Consider the following 21274-nt stretch of genomic DNA (forward strand, 5'->3'; position numbering starts at 1 on the left):
AAAGGCTTTGCAGTAAGCAAAGTTAGTGTAAATGTTATGATGTTTTTTGGTGGCTTTTCCAATAATTGCCAATTTGTGAGTTGCTCTTTATACCACTATGATTCTGTTTTTTGTGTACCCTTTTGGATATGAAATTAATATATTGTTTTCATGTTTTTTCCGAGTGACACAACTGAATGCTTTATACAAAGTACCAAAATATAGAGTATATTTGGTTATGCCTGCAATTCTTTAATATCTAGCCAAATGATAACTATCGATCTCTTCCCTGTGCTTCACTCTTTACCTTTTCAGTTTAGGGGTGTTTGATCAGATCTGCAAGTCTGCAGTCAAACATACTTTTCCTGATCTTGCTAAATACAATGGAGATGCCACAGAAAATCACCACCTTTAGAATCAGAAGATCTGAGTAGGATCTTGGCCCTTGAACAAGCCACTTAGCTTGTCCAAGCTTTTTACTTCTCTATAAAGTGCTACATTTTGGACTAGATGACCACATTAGATAACTTCCAAAGTGCCTTCCAATTACGAAAGTATGAGTTCTGGAACAATTATTCTTTTATCTTAAGTCTTGTTTGAAAAATTAAAATTATTATGTGAAACGTGTTCAGGAAGCATTTTTTCAGTACGTAGGATTATTCTGGGTCACTATACAGTTACACAGATCACTGTCCAATCTCCAGGCACAGAGATAGAGTCCAATCAGAAAACGAAATAATGAATCAGTATCTGAGTAACTAAATCTCGGAAAAAATCTTGTTCTGAGGCAATTTTTGATTATACCAACATGACAATCAAGTGAAATCGAATTGTTCAAACTTTCAGAAAAAGTTACTGTCAGCCCGCTATGTAGAGGAGAGGCACTAGTGAGTGCTGAGAGGAATCCAGAGATGGGGTTTCCTGTGGTCTGGGACAGACCGGACATTCCCTAAGAGACGCACAAAGAAAGTGTTTCAGTGTTAGAAGAGAAGCCGCGTTAGGGTGAGGGGGCTGGGGAAAGCTGACCGCCGAAAGCCGCCCCCGCCAGGGGTGAGGCCTGGAAAGGCGGGAGGAGCCAGGTTATGAAGGGCTTTGAATTCCACATGGAGGACTCTGTGCACAGCTGCTGGAGTTTCGGAGGGAGGTGATATTAAGAGACGTGCGCTTGGTGAACTTCATTTTGGGGACTGACTGGAGGCTGGATGGGAGAGGGGAGGAGGCCTGAGGAGGGCAGCGGGTTATTCTTCTCCTCCGGCTGTGGGATCCCGGCGGCAGTCGAGGAGACTAGGGGCGCTGGAGACACGGAGCACCGTGAATCTCCGCGGCTCGGATGCGTGGGGCGCGATGGGGAGGAGGGACCCCTAGTTGTGAGGGCTGTGGGGGCTGGGCTGTTTCCCACTAAGAAGGAAGCTGGCAGCAGCTAGATTCTCACTTAGGTGCCTCCCTACGCAAGGCCATCGTGGCCGCGGGCGGGTTCTTCCTTTCCCAGTCAGTTACGGGCTTTCTCTCCGGTAAGAGGAGCCGGCTAAATCTGGGGATCTGGGCTAGCTCTGCATCCTGTCACCGGACGCGGCTTCGGAGCTGAGCTGGGAGCCGGCTCTAACCATCTCCACAGGTGCACAGGGGGCGGTCAGGGCGGAGCCAGTAGGAGCCCAAAGGCACGTTTCCACACCTGGGTGGCCCGGCTCGGGGAAAGAAAGGCTGTAAAGGTGGCCTCGGGCCAGACCGCGGCGGGGATGCTATAAAATCGCCTTTTTCCGGAGGGCTTTCGGGGTGCTTGGAGGAGTCCGTCCTTTCCCTGCCACGTGCCTCCCGGGTGGAGAGGCCTCTAAGCCTAAGCTCCCACTAGCCCGGGGAAGGGGCTGTCTCGGGAGCCGCTACCGCCGGAAGGCCAGGGCTCCACTGGGAGCACTTGGCGGCTCTTACAGCGGTTCACGTCCCGGCTTGGGGGTTGGGCATTCTTCTGTCCTCGGCGGGACCGCTTTTACTAAGCAGTTAATAGGGCTAAGGAGGGAGGCGGCCAGCGCGCCTCAGGCGGCCTGCTCCTTTCTTGTAAAAGAGGCAATATCACCGCCCGCCCCGGAGATGTGAGTCAAGTGCTCCGTAACTTTCGGTCCTTATTTTACGGTCCCTGCATCCAAGACGAGGGGCTGGACTGGCGGGTTCGGACGGGGGGGGGAGGGGATCGGGAAGTTCGGAAGCAAGCTATAATAATATCAGTGCCTAAGGGGCAAAGATAGGGGTCGGCTGGAGGCCAGGCTAGCCGCAGGCGCGTATACGGAGGAGGGGCACAAACCATGCCCCGTAGTGGGGCAAAATCCGTCCCCCTCCTCCTCCTTTTGGTCTCTGCCGTTCGCCGAGGGATGACGTCACCCTCCCTCGGACCCGGCCGGGATTGGTTCGGCGAGAGGGGCGCCGGCATCGAACGCGACCGGACGTGGAGCGACGCAGGACTGGGAACTGGAGGTCTCGCGAGAACTGCGGGCCCTGGGTGTGGGATGGACGCGGAGCCGGGAGGAACTGGTCCGCTGCTCCCCGGGCCTTCCTGCCGGCCCGAGACATGGCCCGGGGCCCCGGCCCGCTAGGCCGCGGCTGTCCCCGCCCCGAGCCCGCCGCCATGCCCAAGAGAGGGAAACGACTCAAGTTCCGGGCCCACGACGCCTGCTCCGGCCGAGGTGAGAGTGAGGGCGAGGGGAGGGGACGGCGGGGAGGCGGGGAGGCTGAGATGGAGCCGAGGCTGCGGGGAAGGAGAGAGACGCACCGGAAGGACGGAGGAGGGAGAGACACCTGCCGCAAAGGCCGCCGTGGTGAGAGACTGCCCTGTTTTTCAGTGACCGTGGCGGATTATGCCAACTCGGACCCGGCAGTCGTGAAGTCTGGACGAGTCAAAAAAGCTGTGGCCAACGCCGTTCAGCAGGAAGGTAGGCTCTGGGGGGCTGGGGCCGCGGGCCGAGCCCGGGAACTTCGCGTCCTCCCATTGCAACGCGTCCGCCCTGTCCTCCTGCCCAGTCTCCTGCCCGAGAATGTTTTCGGAAGTTGTTCTCCTCGTGTCCCCCTCACACTAGCGCTTTCCCGGGGAGCGGAGAGCAGAGGGACGGAGACGGCGCTCGGCGTGGGGGGCGTGGGCTCCCCCGAGGGATGCGGCTGTGCTTTCCGTGGTCATTTGTTCCTGGGTTTTCGCCCTCAGCCTCAGTTCACTTGCTTTCTTCGGATGCCTTTTGTGCTCTGGTTATTTTCTCTCATGACGTCGTTTTCCTTGTTTTCTCTTCTTGCTTTGTCTCTGCCCCGGAGCTGCCGTAATGCTCAGTCTCTTGGAAGTTAAGGAGATTGTTGCTTCCCGGGTCCTGTATCCCGAGTGTTCCAAGCGTCTAAATTTCAGTAGTTTAAAATCTCTCCGACGCCTCTGGAACATCTTTTATAACAAAGAATGGGAACAGGGAGCTCCAGGAGCGGGAAGCACTCATGGGTTAGCGCTCTCTCTGAGAACGGCATTAAGCTCCTTCTTTTGCCTAAAGTCACAAAGGTGGGACTTGCCCAGGGCTTGCTGGCCTTGTGGCGCAGTCGCTGGGCTCTCCCACTGCCCCTCCACCAGAGCAGATGTCAGTGACAGAATTTGTCCTTGTGTTCAATCTGTTTTTTTCAGTTGTGTCTGATTGTTCACGACCCCAGTTGGGGTTTTCTTGCATACTGGATTAGTTTCCTTCTCCTGGTTTTATAGATGAGGAAACTGAGGCAACCAGAATTAAGTGATTTGTCCCGCGTCATCCAGCTAGCAAGTGTCTGATCCCTGGCTTGAACTTAGGAAGGTGAGATTCTGTCCACTTCAGCTGCTCCAGATTAATAGGGTAGATGAGGACAAACTTCATGGAAGACCAGTGAATGTGATTGATCAGAGGTGGGAGATGGAATTCTGAGTTTCAGGAACAGCTGTTGGTCTAGTTGGGCTGTTGAGTAGAAGGAAGAGGGTAACATTTAATGAAACTAGAAAAGGTTTTGCAAGGACTTCCGTGCCAGGCTAAAGGAGTTGTATATTGGGCAATGAGGGGGGCTTTGGAGTAGGGAAATGAATGGTGAGTTTGTGTCTTAGTAATCATAATAATGATGACAGCTAGCATTTATATAGCATTTTAAAATTTGCAAAGTATTTTACAGATATCTGGTTTATCTTCACAACAAACATGGGAGGTAACTACTGTTACTATTTCCATTTAACAGATGAGGAAACTGAGGCAGGCAAGTCAAAACTAGTAAATGTGTAGAACTCAGGTTTTCCTGACTGCAAGTCTAGTTCTCTAAGCACTAAGAATATTGTCTTAGTAGCTGTATGCAGTGATTGGCAGTGGAATATCTAGATGATGATCGAATTGGAGGCAGTTTGAAATGGTATAGAACCTGAACATAATGATCATATGGGTAAAGATAAAAAAAACTGAAGTTGTGGAAGCAGAATCAACAGGGTTTGACAAATGATTGATATAGGAATGATGAAGAATGAGGAAAAATCATGGAATAATTAGAAGTTTGTTACAAATCTAGGTGATTTGAAGAAAGATATTCAAAAGAAATAAAAGAGTGGAAGGTTGGGGGAAGGGCATATTAAACTGAATTTAGATTTGGGCTAATTGAACTTGAGATGCCATTTGAGGAGCTATCCTGCTGGACATCCAGCTGTCAGAGATGCTTGAGTGGAGTTCTGGAGAGAACTTAGTGTTGGATTTACAGATATGGGAAAAATCTTTGAACCCACTGGAATGAGAGATAATCAAAAGAGAGAAAAAAAAGCCCTGGAACTGAGCACCCAGGAGATAAAGGATAAAGGATGATCCAACAAATGAAACTTGAGAAGTCAGAACCAAAAGAGGAGAGAATAATTTAGGAGCACCAGGAATAAGATCTGGGGTTAGAGTTGCAAAGAGGATACAGGCAAAGGAGCACAAAGATGAGATTTGAGATTTAGCATTTAAGAGAATAATTTCTTTTGAGGCCAAATTACAAGAGGTGGAGAAATAAAGATTTATATGCAAATTAGTTTGAGGGTATTAGTGAAGATTTCATAAAGAGAATATAAAACCTGAGCTTATTACTTCCAAGAAATAGGGAGTGTTAGTAGGTAAAGTTTGAAGACAAAAAATTTCAGAGGGATTGTATCAAAGGCATATATCTTAGTCTTATCCTTAGTCAAGGAAGAAGACCATCTTTTCAAGTTTGTTTCAGATCGGGACTTTTCAAAAAATTACCCTTTGGAAAGAGAAATCAGCATACCTGATGGAAAAAGTCTGAAAAAAATGTGCAATGTGAAAAATAAGGATGTCCCACCTCCACTGAGGAGTAAGATGTCTCCTCCTAACTCATCTTTTAAGTTTGACTTGCTCTTAACTCTAACTCTATAATTTTTGCAGTAGCCCCTTCTTCACTCAGCACTCAGTAGTTTACTCTCTGCCAACCCCCAATAAACTCCAACAGCACCCTATCACCTCTCAGATCAGGCATTTAACCTGGCCTCTTATATTTTATTCCCATCAAATTCTACAATCCAACTATGCTAGCCTCCTAATATTGCCAGCTTCCATGTCTTTGTACTTGTTTGCCTCATGTTTGCAATGCTTTCTCTTCTCATCTCTCCATTTTTATTTCCCTATCTTCTTCCAAAACTCAGCTCAGATCTTACCTTCCACAGTAGAGTTTTCCCAGTCCTCAAGCTGCTAATTCCTTCTTTCAGAACACTTTCATCTCAATTACATATACTACATATGATCCCATTATTTACATGTTGTTTTTTTTCATTAAACTGTAAGCTCCTTGAAGGGACTCTTGGTGTCTGAACACAGATTGAAGTATACTTTTTTTACTTTATTTTTCTTTAGGGTCCCTTTTTTGGTCTATATTTTCTTTTACAAGATGACTATTATAGAAATCTTTTTTTGTGACTATCCATCAAATTGCTTACCTTCTCAATGAGAGTGGGGGTGGGAGGGAAGGGAGAGAATCCAGAACTCAAAGTTTTAAAAATGAAAGTCAAAAATTGTTTTTACATGTAGTAAACATAAATAAATACTAAATAAAAAAGTTTTGGGAAAAAAAGAAACTACACATTGTTTTATGGATTACATGGAAAAAAATATTGCTTAATTTTTTTGGAGTTAAATTGCCAGGTTTAAGAGATCGTGGAGCCATTCTTTTCTACATCAGGTTGGCTCATCTGGAGTCTTTTTTTCCTTTTCCTTTTCAAAATTAGTCGTTACTTTGTTAGCATATGATTTTTATCCATTTGCCCTGTGTTATTCCTTGTTGCCTTTTGCATAGTCATAATCAAAGTGCATATTGTCTTTTCAGTGTTGTTTTCTTAAAATTATATTGTATGGTTTCTATGTATTCATAGTTGTCATTAATTGAATTATAGTATTCCATAGCTGGCTCAGCCAGTTTTTTCCTTTTGGACATTGAAGGTGGCTTCTAGTTTTTGGTGCTAAAAATGACAATCCTAAATACAGATTTTTGATATGTTTGACAATTTTCTGAAGGTATATCTTTAATAATGGGATTATTGAATATGTTGTTAGAATGCCTTCTAAAAATGATTCTCTTAATTTTCAGTGCCATGATCTGAATGTCTTCTGTTAGGTTATGGCTGCTTGGCTGGCTTGTTTTGTGTTCCTGGGTGAGATTTTGTTTCATCCTGCTCTCCTGTCTTCTAGTGAAATCTTTGTGTGGCTTGGAAGCCTCGCAGGTCCCCACAGAAGAAGTTTTTTCTGGGGCTGGGGAGCCCTGTGACAGCAGTGATGAGATGGATGCCCAAGAGGAGAGCATCCGTGAGCAGACTGTCTCCAGAAAAAAGAAAAGCAAGAGACACAAAGGTAGGGGCCATGCTTTGTACTGGTCTTAAACATTTTTTCTATAGTGACATATGACTACATTACCAGTAGTTTTTTTTTTTTTTTTTTTTTTTTTAATTTTATTTAGAATTTTTTTCCACAGTATATATGCATGAGTAATTTTTTTTTTTATCATATTATCCCTTGTATTCATTTTTCCAAATTATCCCCCCCTTCCCTCCACACCCTCCCCCAGATGACAGGCAATCCCATACATTTTACATATGTTACAATATAATCCAGATACAATATATGTGTGTCAATACCATTTTCTTGTTGCACATTAAGTATTAGATTCCAAAGGCATAAGTAACCTGGGTAGATAGACAGTAGTGCTAACAATTTACATTCACTTCCCAGTGTTCCTTCTCTGGGTGTAGTTATTTCTGTCATCATTGATCAACTGGAAGTGAGTTATTACCAGTAGTTTTAGGAAAAGTATCAGAGGAGGCTTCCAGAATCAAAGTATTGGGAAAGCTACATAGGAGTAGTGATGTAATGAATCAATTATTCTTGTTATGTTTAACTTTTTCCAAATGTGGAAGATGATGTATGATCATTATAATGTCACTACTAATAGGCAAGAACCTACATAATTGTCCTGGAATACAGGACAAACAAACACTAGACAACTTGCTGACTGTTCATGATGTAAGGCTGAACAGATGTAGCAAAAATTTGACTTTATCAAATTTATGCTGTACATCATTATACCAAGTACCTGTGATTTAATTAATACAGACTCAAAATGTAGTTTTAGAGAGTTGCCTCAAAACAGTTAGATGACTGCCCCTGGTCACATACCTAAAAAGCCAGGTCTTCCTGACTCCCAGTTTTCTTATTTGCCATGCCAAAAAGTATGTATAGTAACTGATTTTGTTATCAGACAAAATTATATGTATTTACTTTAATTTCATATTACATGTCTGCTATGTGATTAATATGTCCTGCAGATGGATGGAGGTATATGACAGTTCTTTTCCTCAAAGAACTTAACAATTTAATTGGGTCTATATTTAAACAAATGAAATATTAGAGTATAATGCAAAATCACATAGAATAAAATGCTAAATTGGATGTAAGTCGAATACAAGTTTTTTGAGGTGTAAGAGACATTTCACATTTGTATTTGTAACTTATTCACCTAGCATAATGCCTGGCATAAAATATAAGTGCTTGTTTGTTGATAAAGTGCCAAAATTTGTTATGTTACATATAAAAATAATGTGGGTACACTTATAGTTTCATCTCTCTGCTTATGTTGTCAGTTGAACATTATCATTTGAAACTAAGTTTGTTAGATAGTGAACTCATTTCTTTTCCTGTCCTCATCAGACATCCAAATCCAATTACCAAATCTTGTTCATTCTTTCTACATGGTATCTCTTAAGTTTGATCTTTCCTGTCAGTTTCCATAAACCATTGTAATCTCTACTTCATCTCTAGTTTGGATTTGTCATTTTTAATTAACCTTCAGTCTGTTCTATAGCTGTTAGATTGATTTTTCCTAACACATGTTTTTATAATTCACTTCTGGCTGTGGTGTAGTAAAAAAGATCCTGATTTGGAACTGGAATCTGGATTCTTTTAGAAAAATGTTTTTTTGATAAAAACAGCTTTGTTATTTTCAGGAACTGAACCCTTTCTTTTAACAAAATTTGGTTAGGCGGAGCAAATTAAGACATTGACCCATAGTTGAGCTTGATAGGCCTCATTCTACCCTTGTAGTCCACCACCTCTCTGCTGGAAGGAGGAAGCCATGCTTTACTATTGGTCTTGTGAAGTATTATAGGACTTTTGATGTCTTTCAGTAATGTTTTCTTTTGCATTTTTGTGCATTGTAAATTGTTCTTTTGGTTTTTTGCTTGCTTTATTTTGTATCATTCACACTACTCATCAAAATTCTTCACTTTTGTTATTTCTTACCATTCAATATTTCATTTCATTAGTAAGCTGCTTTTTATTCAGCTATTCTTGATTCCAATTCTTTACTATGACAAAAAGTGCTACTATAAATATTTGTTTACATAGGGCCTTTTCTTCAAGAGGCTTGAATTTCAATCCTAGCTCACACAGTAAGTATAAGACTACAGTGTCTCTGAGCTTCAGTTTCCCTATCTATAAAGTAGATATTGCTATTTGTATAACTGCTTCACAGAGTGGTTATTGGGAAAGTCTTGTTAACCTTAAAATATGACACAGTTTGTTATTTTGAAATGTGTAATATTGCAATTTTTGAAATTGTTGCCTACTGGGTCAAATACAAATGCCTAAATTTGGTATTTGTGCTCTATCCTTTTATTGTCCCTACTTTTATTTTTCCAAAATGACTACCTCTCTCTACTCTGCAATATTACACTTTAATTCCAGTTAAGTGTGATTCTTCACTGAACCTCAGACATGCCTTACTTGTGCCTTCTACCATGGTTTTGTGTAAACTGTTCTCATACTGTCTAGAATGTCTTCTCATTGACCTTCGATTTTTCCAAGTTCTTTAGCTTCTTCAAGGTCCACTTCAAAAGACATTTCCTCTATGAAACACTTTTCCTTATTAATACTCTGATATTGGTTTTTATTTTTGTTCTATTAAAGACAGTGTTAAATGTCTGGAGCTAGCTTCTAGCTCAGGGTTTTTCAGCAATTTTCATTTCATTGCATGCTAATACATTTATGAAATTGACAGGATATTGAGAGTTTTCTATTTCCAATCTAATCTGTGGTCTGTTGAGAAGCTTCTTTCTCATCTATTTCAGCCATCCTCTTGCTCCTCTTCATCATGGTTATAAACAGCCCTCTTTTCCTTAGTTGTAGTTTGGCAGGAGGAAAAAGCCAGTTTTTTGTGGTGAAAATTAAAAACGAATGCTAATTAGTTGAATATAAAATTATTTATTACTTTTGAGACCACTGTATACTAGGCACATGGCACTTGAGTATTTGATTCACATGTAATAAGGTCAGCACTACTTAAATTTAATCAATATAATTAAATGTAATTATTTTAGCTTTAGTGCAGAGAAAGAGAAAGTGCGCAGCTATGTTAATGCACATACTAGACACAGATTTATGGCACAGTCAGGACATATTGAAATTTTATATACACAAAAATGAATACTATACCATTTTTCTAAGATAAGGTATTTTGTTTTTATTTTTGCTGAGGCAATTGGGGTTAAGTGACTTGCCCAGGGTCATACAGCCAGGAAGTGTTAAGTGTCTGAGGTTATATTTGAACTCAGGTCCTCCTGACTGCAGGGCTGGTGCTTTACCTACCATTTTTCTCTTTCCTTTGGGTGGTAGGTATCAAAAGTTATGAAAATTTCTGTTTGGGAGCTACTCTAGATTGTCATTAATCAATTAGTATTTATTAAGTAACTATTGTGTACTAAGCACTATTAGGTTCTGGGGATACTATGACAAAAGTGAAAGTCTGGCTTCAGGGAGTTTACATTCCGCTCAGGGGGACACCTTGTACATTTGGAGGTATAGATAGAATAGACACAAGATCAGTTAGGTGGTGTTGGGGGTGGCCCTTCAAGGCTGGTAGCTTGGAGAATTAGGAAAGATTACTTAAAAAGTACAATTTATGCTGACCCAGAAGGAACTTTAGGCTTTTGAGAGTTAGAATTGAGGAGACTGTGTTCTAGGCATGAAAAATGGTTTGTACAAAAGCATGGAGAACAGAAATATAGTGAGTGATGGGTGTGAAGAATAAGGTAAATAAGGATTGCAATGTGCTGAAGGAGGAATATGTGGAATAAAGTTAGGAGATAGGTTAGGATTAGTCTGTGGAAGAACTTCAGAATGCCAACTACGTATATTTGTTCCTGGAGATCATAGAAGATCCTATTCATCATAGGAAAATACTGGACTATAAATTTTGGCAGAAAATATTTAGAAAGCCTCCAATATAGGTTTAAATTACAGAAGGAAAAAGACTGAGATTCTGACTCTTATTTCCTTTCATTTCAGAAGACCCTGAGGGGGCTGTTGGAGAAGAGTATCCCATGGATATTTGGCTTTTGTTGGCCTCGTACATTCGTCCTGAGGACATAGTGAAATTTTCCCTGATTTGTAAGGACGCCTGGACCGTCACTTGCACTGCCGCCTTTTGGACCAGATTGTATCGAAGGTGCGACTGAAGTGAGCTTAATATACTATTTGTATAGCTGACTTCAGTGCTGCCCATGGCTTGGAACTGCTCCATGGATGGTGACCCCTTTTCCTGTTTTTTTATCCCATGCTATGCTTATTTTCCTGCCTTTTTAGTTTATAATTTCTAACTCTCGAATGTTATCTTTTCTTTGACTGTTCACTTTTGTAGCTTCCTCCAACAGAGTGATGCCCTAAGTTCTCCCAAAAGACTGTTCTGTGGCCTTTCAAGTGGGCCTTTTTCTGGTCAGACTTAAGTCTGAAGACACCTGTTTTCTTATACTCTCAAACTGATTTGTTGCATTAGTGCTACCTCTTTAACTTCTGAGAAGTTTAACTCTTCTAGTCAGTTTTGAGGTTTCATAATGCCTTCTTTTTGCTTGTGTTGCTGTATAATAGTTGTGAACTGCAAATGAGCAAATAGCTTGTGTATTTAATCAGAATCCCAGCTCTGATTCCTGGGAATAGGGGAACAGTAGAGAAAGCAAAGATTCAATGGGATAGAAAGGTGCACAGGCAGTTTCCCAGGAGATAGGTAGCTTGGGTAAGATGATGGTTCTCCCTTCCCACGTTCACTCTTCTTGTTTCTTCACTTTTGTTTCTAGCAAAGGACTTAGGTTTTAGAAAGAAAGGTACCTGTAGTGATTCAGAATTTTGTTATAATAATCCTGGCTCTTGTGTCCTACCTCACTAGGAATCTTCTTCTCTTGCTGTTAGCATAAGTTTAAAGGGAATCTTCTAAGTGTTTTCAATTCTAGTAATGAAGAAGGAGCCAGAGGGGTTAAAAAAAAAAAAAAAAAAAAAAAAAAAAAAGGGACTTAAAAGTGCATAATAGATGGAAATCTGGAGATTATATATCCATCTGTATTTTGTATGGGTATAAGTAGAATGGTTGAGAGATGTAGAAAATGGTGGCTCTTGGGTGTAAACATTATGGGTTGGCCGAGAACCTTAATAGGACAGGATAGCTCATCTGGTTTCAGCCGTGTAGTGGTCCTGGCATGGCATGCTGTTGTGGGATTGTTCACATGTTGGTATGGGTAACGTGTCCTGTTTCAGGCACTACACGCTGGACGCCTACCTGCCCCTCCGCCTGCGGCCGGAGTCTATGGAGAAGCTGCGCTGTCTCCGGGCATGTGTGATCCGGTCTCTGTACCACATGTATGAGCCGTTTGCTGCTCGAATCTCCAAGAATCCGGCCATTCCAGAGACCACTCCCAGCACTTTAAAGAATTCCAAAGTAAGTAAGAGGGAAATGGGAGCTTGTTGATGGGGTTTGGGACTGATGGTCTCATGTGCCTTTGGGGGCACATTTTATACTAAGTTTCCATTAAGATTCCTGTCCCCAGCCAGAGTTCTGGAGGGGGAGGGAGCAAGGTTGTGACCTACTAGGGGACCGACACTGGCTCTCTTAATTTAGAAGTGTCAGTTCTCTGAAATAATTTCTTTTCTTGTTGGGACGACTTTTTGTAGCCTTCACTGTTAAAACCTTTTTGTGCTTTTACTGACTGGAGTTCCCTGTTTTCTTCTTATCAGTTTATTTGCATTGTGTTGAATATTGGGACACTCTAGGTGGTAGTTTTGTTGGGGTTGGGCTAGGAAGAGGACAAAGAAATTTATTTTCCAAGAGATAAGGAAAGAAATTAATTTCTTTATATATATAAATATACACAAATAGACAGGCATAGCATAAACAATACTTTTTATGATAAAACAAAATGAAAACTTTAGCGCACATGAAAAGGGCAAGGTTTTTGTGGCTCTAAGGTCTGTTTCTTTTTCTCATTTTTACTTGTGTCAAACACCTTTGTTTAATATGATTGTTTGAAACATCCTGTCTTCGAGAAGTCTGCCAGGTATTTTACTTTTATGCCCCCACTGTGTTTAGTCAAGTATCTGATTGTATCTGATTCAACGTAGGTCTCTCGGTGATAAATTCTCTCCTTTCCTCTTGAAACCTTGAAATCTCCCTGATGGTGACATTACTTCTATCCATCCAGGCAGTTTGGCATCTTCAATCTTTTGGGGAGTTAATCTCTCTGGTTGTTCTCTAGTTAGCCAATATTACTACCTCTTCTCTAGAAGCATGTTTCTTGACTATTTAGAACCTTGAAGGCAGGCCATATCTTAATTATCTTTATATCTCCTTTAGTGTTTAACACAGTGCTCTGTGCATAGTAAGCAGTCACTAGATGTTAATGAATTGCAGGTCACTTTGGTTGCTTTGCCCTTGATCCTACAATCTAACATGCTTTTCCAAACCTTCTCAAGTTTGTTATACCAATGCTTTAATTAACATAAAAGTTATACAATCTTTCTTGCCCTTTTACTTCAGATCTTGGGTGTCTGCATAGCTTTCCTTATACATATTGATTAAAAGGGGACTGTTGGTTTGGCTTTATGTGCATTATATACTGTAGTAGTTTGAAGTTCCCTTTCTTTGTCATCTGAAACCAAGAGTCAGGATTACATGTAAAGGCTATCAGCAGAGCTCTCAGCTTAGCATCATATAATTAGTGGATTCAGGGTAGGAGCAGAATGCATGGCCAATAGAATTCTTACTCACCAGCTGCTTATGCTTCTGATGTGGATGGATGGTGTGCCTTTTGTTCAATTTACCTGGTAAAACTTCCCAGATATTTACCACAGTTAGACTGGTGACGGTGGGCATGGGGCTCATCCTGCAATTTACAACCCTAGTTTTTGTTGTTTAAAGGGAGTTGAGTGACATTGGGCGAGCTCCTAGACACACATCCTAGCGGCTCCAGTGCAGAATGCAAATGCTATGGCTAAGTTGGTCTTCAATGCCCATCTTCTCCTATTTGTACTGTCACTTGTTAAATTGGAGTAAATGAAATATAAAAAGCCGGAGTGGAATGACAGTGAGGGTTTTACTCAGACCCGGGCAGTGGGCAGCAAGCTCAGGCCGCCACGGCTTCTTCTATGCCTTCGTGTTAGATTTTTCTGAGATGGAAGAGGGTTTGGGAACCAGAGTGGCAGGTGACCCATGCATGGCCTTGCCAGTTATGGATCCACAGTCGCATGGCATTCAGGGAGCTGCTGGCATGCCTGTAGGAGAACTGTCCCCTGGTCCTCGACTCCAGCTTTTCGTATTTGATTCTCCCCTCTCTCTCTTTTCAATAGCGTAGCTTGTGTGGGACACTGGAGCCGTTGTGATGGCAGCAGAAGTGTTTGCCCCCTAAAGCCAAGCCCATTATTTTTGATGGAACAGCAGGACGTACAGGGCATGTCTGAAGGGCAGGACAGCCAGCACGGCGGACGACCCACCCCCTACCCCCTGGGAGGTACTTCACTTCTTGTGCTTAACCCTAGCTGTAGCTTGGCTGCCCCGAGGGGCTGCTCAGTGACAACTAGTATAGCCTGACGGTAGCTCTCAGGCGGGCCCTCTGCTCCGAGGGGCTCTGGAGCTGCTTTCCTTTATCACAGGGGCGGGATCTTCTCTGCCCAGCTTCACAGCCTTGCTGGCATCTCGCCTGCTGGCTGCCGGCTAGCCTTTGGTTTCAGTATGGAAATGTGGCCTATGGAATCAGAGTGAGTGCACCAGTCTCTGTAGCCCACATCTCTGTATTTTTAAGATGAGAGCAGGAGGGGGTGACCTTGATAGATTCTAAAGTTAACACTATCAGCCCCTTTTCTTGGTGCTGGGCAGCCCTGGGATTGTCTAGTTTTTTATGTGAAAAATGGAGATGAGCTGGATGGCTCTCACTCAGTGCTTTGCAATGCCACTGTAGATGATATTCACTGTAGGTGGTACCAGATCTGTCAAGCAGGGAGGCTGCTATTGCTGATTTTGTTTCACTTTACAGTCTTTTGTGATGTTTTTTTGTTTCCTTATAACAGTGTCTGCTTTTCTGGTACAGAAAAATTGTTGGGAACAGACAAGAACCAATGTGGGAATTTAACTTCAAATTCAAAAAACAGGTATGAGCTCTTCGGATATCTCATTTGGGTTTGGTGAGCAGTAGTTCTGCTCAGCATTTCTGAAGAGGGAGGGGGGCAGTCTAGGACTTTTGTGGCACCCAGAGAACAAGACTTCATTGAGGATTTTGTCATACTGGGGATTTCTTGTTACTTGACATCTTCCTTTTCTTTTAAGTCTTTTAAGAATTTAATTGAAATAGCTAATCCTTTGGATGGAATAATCAGAACCTTTAATGCTGGTTCTCTTTCAGGATTTTTTCATTGACCGTTTTATTAGACTTCCCCTATTGTTTTAATGATACTTCTAGGCCCTTCTATCTTTTAAAAATATATCCTATCACCACAGGTGGATTTCCTTTTTGGAGCTGAATGACATATAGCTGAAGACTCTACAACATAGGGAGCATAGCTTTTGCCAAAGAGACTCCCATATCCAATGGGAACATTCAGAAAGATAAAAGTTCCTCCCAGGTGCACATAAATGATAATTGTGAGATTTTTAGATCAAGCTCCCCTTGAAAATTTGTCTGGGAACCTTGGAATTTAAACTTAAACCACTACTGTAAAGATAGCTCTCCTTTCATTTTGTACCATGGGTATACAGTGTAGAAAAATTGCCTAAGTGAAATTACATTTTTAATTTACTAACTTTATGTAACACTTAAGGTTTACTTGCTTTAAAATGAGATATCTCATTTTAGCCTAGTGTGGTAGGTGTTATTATTACTCCTGTTATACCGAAGATGAAACTGAGGCTTACGGAAGTTAGTGATGTGCTTAGAATCATATAGCTTGTTAGTGTCTCAGGCTGGTTTTGAATTCAGGTCTTGTTGATTCCAGGCACAGCACTCTATTTCCTGTGCCACCTAGCTGCTCTATCATAGAAATTTTTTAAAAATTCAAAAAAATCAAATGTTTGAGTGTAACCCGAATTGCCTAACCCAAAAAATAAGATATCTAATAAAAAAAAAATTCTTAAGAAAAAGAAAATTTTTTAAAAAGAATATAGTTCAATCTGTATTCAGACAAAATTTTTTCCTCTGGATATAGATAACAGTTTTCATCATAAGTTATTCAGAGTAGGTTAAGGAGCTCCCACAAGCCCAGGGAGTACCCACAAGCCCATTCTCTGGGAAGATATAAGGAGCCAACATTGAGTGGGGAACTCAGTCTGGAAGGAGTCTGATTGGAGTCAAGGGGAGAACTTCTTTAAAGGTATAAACTCCTTCAAAGGTTTGAACTCCTTTAAAGGCTGCTCAGAGTCACACATACAAGCTATCTCAGTGAAGTTCATATGATTCTGTTGCTCATAATGGCTTTGTGAATTAGAGCTAACTATTAATCCTCATTTTAGAGATGAGTAAATTGAGGTTTAGAGAAAATAAATAATATCTAAATTGTACCAGGGGTTCTTAACCTGGACTTCATAAAGTTTTTAGAAAATTGAGAATTGTATTTTAATATAATTGTTTTCCTTTATATTCCTATATATTTTATTTTATGCATTTAAAAAGCATTATTCTGAGGTTCATATATGTTATTCTGAGATTCATATATGTTTCATCACAATGCCAAAGGAGTTCATACCATAAAAAATGGTTTAGAATTCCTAGACTAGAATCAAGGTCTTTATTTATCTATTATTCCATACTGATTCTTTGTCTTGGTAAATGGGCCAGTCTTGCAATAAGATGAATTAATTTAAGTAAAGTCTACCCTTTTAATAAAATAATTGTTTTCAAATTTTAATAAATCATCCATTATTATTAACTATTTGCCAGAACATGAAAATAACTTGTACCATTAATAAAATTTTACATTTAAAATATTATTCATTACAACAGGGATTTTTCCTTTATCAGCTTTGGTTAGAATGTTTGTTGAGAAATGAGATTATTAATTCAACTAAAGATTTTAAGTGTGTGTATGATCATATATGTGCATATATATCAGATGTGCTCACATGTGTATGTGTATATACCCATGTCTATGTGCCCATCCATCTATCTCTCTCTATATATATCCCAAACAAGATTGTTGCTCTTGTTCCTCCCTTCAGATACCATAGTAGAAGGAGTAAGATGATGAGTTCTGGTGTCTGTATTGCTATTCATTGGCTGTATGATACGGGGAAGTCATTTACTGTAGCTCACTTGCATTTTCTTTGTAAAATGTTGGCTTTAAGTTCCCTGCCACCTGTAACATTGATTCTAAGTTGAATGTAACTTTGCTTTATAAAATTGTTGTCCTTTTTAGTGAATCTTAGGATATTGTGTATCTTCCTTTCCTGTTCTCATGCTTAAAGAGTGTTTGGTTTGAAAGGGTTGAATAGGTATGAATATAGACTGCTATTGTTCTTCTCTTTGCTTACTTTATAATCTAGTCCCCTGCCACAGAGAATACATAATGAGGCAAATTAAAAAACAGTAGGTATCCTTAGGTTAACCATAGGTTTCTCATTGTTGGTATCCTAGAACCACTTATATTTTTCTAATCTACTGAGTTAATTTTCAGTTCTGTTCAGTCCCCCAGGTTAAAGAGTAAGTGTGTGGGAGGGCTACAGCCTCCTGTTCAGTATGAAGATGTTCACACCAACCCGGACCAGGACTGCTGCCTCCTACAAGTCACCACTCTCAATTTCATCTTTATCCCCATTGTGATGGGCATGATTTTTACCCTGGTAAGTGAAGAGAGAATGTCATTAACTGAATATCTCTATTCTAGAGTTGTACTAGCAGCCTGTCCATCTAAAAGAAACCAGACTTTGTGCAGTAGGATAAGAAAGAAGGTCTGACAATAATGTGGTCTTTGGTATATCTTGTAGATGAGGGCATGTATCTCTTGATTTCTCTTGTATTTCTGAGGGAATAACTGTGGGCTAGAGTTTGAGAGAAGAAATAAAAGGAAAAAAAAGACCATCCTAAGGGTTTTTGGTGATTCCCCTTGGCTTGTGGGCAAATAAACTTTTGGAGAAGGTAATTATTTGAGATCCCTCTTTCTTGACTGGATGTTGAGTTTTAATGGTCTATAAACATTGAAGGCTCTGGTTGTTTGAGAGATGATGTCTTAGATACAAGATGGACCTCAGAGAATATGATAGTATCTCCATCGTAGGATGCAAGTTGACACCCCTTGTGCAAAGTCTAGACTGTGTGAGTCAGCTTACCATGAAATTGCTATTTCTATACTTCTGGCACAATGTCCCATTTCTCATAGTATGGTTGGCAGCTAGAGGAGGAAAATTATGACATTTTTTTGAGCATTCTAAGTTTATATTCAAGGATCATTGTCTTTATTTTTAGCCTAAAGAGCTTAAACTGGGATGGATTTATAAAATTAACATTAAAGGATGGTTCTTTACAAGACAGTTTAGTAATTTTATAGAATAATTATGCTGCTTTTTTGGAGTTGAGCAGCCTTTGAATATTTGTTAGACTTTTTTGGTAGAGTATAATCTATAGCAAATCAAGTTTGCTTCACTAGAGGGATTGCTTCACAGGGCTACTCATTTTGCTTTTTTCTTCCAGTTTACCATCAATGTGAGTACGGACATGAGACATCATCGGGTGAGGCTGGTGTTCCAGGATACTCCTGTCCAGAATGGTCGGAAACTACGCAGTGAACAGGGTGTACAAGTCATTTTGGACCCCGTGCACAGTGTTCGTCTCTTTGACTGGTGGCATCCTCAATATCCCTTTTCCTTGAGAGCTTAGTCACTGCCTCCTGTTTTTGGGGGCAGCCCTGAGCCAGTTGAATAATCCGTTAGTCATCAGAATACAACTAGGAAGGGGGCAGCTGGATTGCCTTTCCTATTAGTAACTCAGATGCTGCTCAATTTCTGGGGGCTCTCACATGGGGCAACAGAAGAATCAAGGGGGGAAACAATGATTTGTAAACCTATTTTAATGTAAATTCTGCATTTGAAAGGAGAAACTTGGCCCTGTTCTTTGCTTTAAAAAGCCCTTTTTGGTGCTATTGAGTTTGGTGTCCTTTATTTTATTAACCCCAGTGAAAATGGATGATCTTGATTTGAGAGTTCAGCTTTTTTGAAACCCCAAACTGGAAAGATTTTGCATTTCTTTGTGGATAAGAGTCCCATATTGGCCCATCTGCATATAAGTGAATTTTCTTTTCTCCAGGAAATAAAACAGGTAGTAGGGTTCTCAGAAATCTAATTATAATGATTTTTTTTTTTTTTTTTTTTTGTGTGTGTGTTTTTTAAATGGAGATATTTGTTGTTTTAAATCTCCTTTGGCCATTAAAAAATCTCAGATGCTTCTGTTTATAAAGCTGGAACCTGAGATTTCCCTAGGATATATTAAAAGATAGCAAGTCATGTATATAGATAAAAAGTAAGCATTTGAAATGTCTTGTTAGATTGTAATGAAATTTAAAAATGAAAAATAGTAAAGTTTAATACAGGGAAGACACTGTTATTCTTCTAGAAATAAGTAGGTATTTTATATCATTAAAAAAATAAAATTGATTCATTATTTCTTTGTAAAATTGGCTTCCTGGGCTAAGTAGGAGGTCCTAATCCACCTTACCTTTCTTTACCTTTCACTCAGCTGCTTTTGATACCTGTCTGAGTGCCTCCTGAAGCCTAATCTACTGCAGCTTTGCCGATATGTTTATTCCCTCTAGTAGACAGGGGTGGAGTGTTTCTATAGCTGGTGATCTGAGAAAAGAGAACAACTTTTATATTAAGCTACCTTGCTGGCTTTTGATGATTTTCTGATCTTGAGATCTCCACAGTGGTGATGGTGGTGATTGGTTAGACAACTGGATCCCACCTGGAACCCTGCACCAAAGTGGAACTTGCTGTGGGGGTCACTCTGTGTACCAGGTAGCTGATAACATAGGTAAAACCTACGAATTGAGTATTTGCTTCACTCCTTTTTTTATTGCATAAATAATGCAAAATCTGAGAAATTCATGCCTGATGATGCAGCTTTGTCTGTTATTAATCCTGTTTGGCCTCATTCAATACCTTGTGTGTATTAACAGAATGGGAACCTACTGAATAATCTGCCCCATTTATAAACTCTTCCCTCTCCCTTTTTTGAGAGGCAATTGACTTGCCTCGAGTCACACAGTTTGGAAGTGTTAAGTGTCTGAATCTGATTTGAACTCCTGAGTCCAGGACCAGGCTCTATCCACTGTGCCATCTAGCTGCCCCCCCCTTTTTTTTTTAAACACTGGAAGACAGTGTCTAATAGTCTCCCTGCAATGAAAGTACCAGAAATAGGATGACTGAAAGAAGATTGAAATTATTTGTTTTGTCAGTGTTTTGATTTGACTGATGTCTTGTTCTCGTTTTTCTCTTTGCAAAACCAAACTTGAAGCTCATTGTACAAAAACAGTGCCAATAGTAGATACTGGCTCCGTGGCCCACTTGGCATAAGATCACACTTGAATTAGGGATGATTAATCAGAAGATCTTGGTCGAAGACCTCCCTGCTACTTTAGTGCTAGGTGATGTCGAGTAAGTCACTCCTCTGAGCCCCCGTTTCCTCACCTGCAGAATAGGAAAGCTCTGGAGTACTCTGGAAGTTGGGTGCTGGCTCCTGGGCCCCTGGGGTGCCATTGGCCCAACCACTCTTTAGACTTCTCCCACTTCCGTCAAAGGGCCCATATGTCCCAAAGCTTGGACAGAGCTTCCCCCTGCCCGCTGTCCAGTGTTGGAGGGAGGGCGGGTGGGCTCTGGCAGCCTTTTCTCAGAGCCAGCCCTGGTAAAAGGGCCACCACCATTTTCCCCAGGGAGGTGGCTGTGTCTAATGACTCATTGGGTTTTGAATCACACTCCAGTCCCTCCACTTCCTAAAACAGGAAAATGGAATGACTTAGGAAATATTTTTGTGCTCCTGCTGCATAAACGAGTATTTGCTACTGAAATAGAACATGTTATGTATATATTTATAAAGACATGTACACAGTGCTGCACGTACATAAAATTCTTCACACTTAGAGCAGTGCTCATTGGCTGTTCTTAATGGGCTTGGCAGGCTCCTTCAACTACAAACTGGAGTGGGGACCAGTGGGGAGGGAGGGGTCGGAGGAGGCAAAGGGAGTCCAAGCGGGGATGCCCGCACCCGGCTGCCCCTCGGGGCGCCGCTGGCCTCCGCGACGAGTAGCCACGGTGCCCCCTTCATCCCCGCGTCGATCTTGGCACCCCTGCCCCATCTCCCATCCGGTGCCCCCAACCCCTCGCCTGCTGTCGGGGCTGACATTGACCGGGCAGGAGTCGGGAGAGGTAGACGAGCCCAGACTACCAGGCCTGGGGAATAGCTTCGGCTTCAGGCCGACGGCCCCAACGCACACGAGCAAGCCCA

The 21274-nt window shown here is 41.3% G+C and overlaps 1 protein-coding gene across 2 annotated transcripts; it reads left to right on the top strand.

Annotated features, from left to right (window-relative positions):
- Positions 1-2246: 2246 nt before the first annotated feature.
- On the top strand, positions 2247-18915 carry TMEM183A (transmembrane protein 183A). Of its 2 annotated transcripts, none has more exons than XM_074308854.1 (8): positions 2247-2654; positions 2811-2900; positions 6675-6833; positions 10824-10980; positions 12060-12240; positions 14862-14942; positions 17467-17622; positions 18470-18915. In XM_074308854.1, exons 1-8 carry the CDS (start codon positions 2540-2542, stop codon positions 18653-18655), a joined length of 1125 nt encoding a protein of 374 aa, XP_074164955.1. In that variant the 5' UTR covers positions 2247-2539; the 3' UTR covers positions 18656-18915. The 2 variants fall into 2 exon arrangements, with proteins under 2 accessions (XP_074164955.1, XP_074164954.1); XM_074308853.1 differs by having other exon boundaries at positions 2253-2654; positions 10821-10980.
- Positions 18916-21274: the final 2359 nt, after the last annotated feature.

The sequence above is a fragment of the Sminthopsis crassicaudata genome, chromosome 4 (genome assembly GCF_048593235.1).
Source record: "Sminthopsis crassicaudata isolate SCR6 chromosome 4, ASM4859323v1, whole genome shotgun sequence".
NCBI lineage: Eukaryota > Metazoa > Chordata > Mammalia > Dasyuromorphia > Dasyuridae > Sminthopsis > Sminthopsis crassicaudata.

Coding starts and splice junctions, on each gene's coding strand:
- TMEM183A (XM_074308853.1), top strand. CDS start 2,540: ATGGCCCGGGGCCCCGGCCCGCTAGGCCGCGGCTGTCCCCGCCCCGAG. Junction 12,241..14,861: donor GCACTTTAAAGAATTCCAAA/GTAAGTAAGAGG, acceptor TCCTTATAACAG/TGTCTGCTTTTCTGGTACAG. Junction 17,623..18,469: donor TGGGCATGATTTTTACCCTG/GTAAGTGAAGAG, acceptor TTTTTCTTCCAG/TTTACCATCAATGTGAGTAC.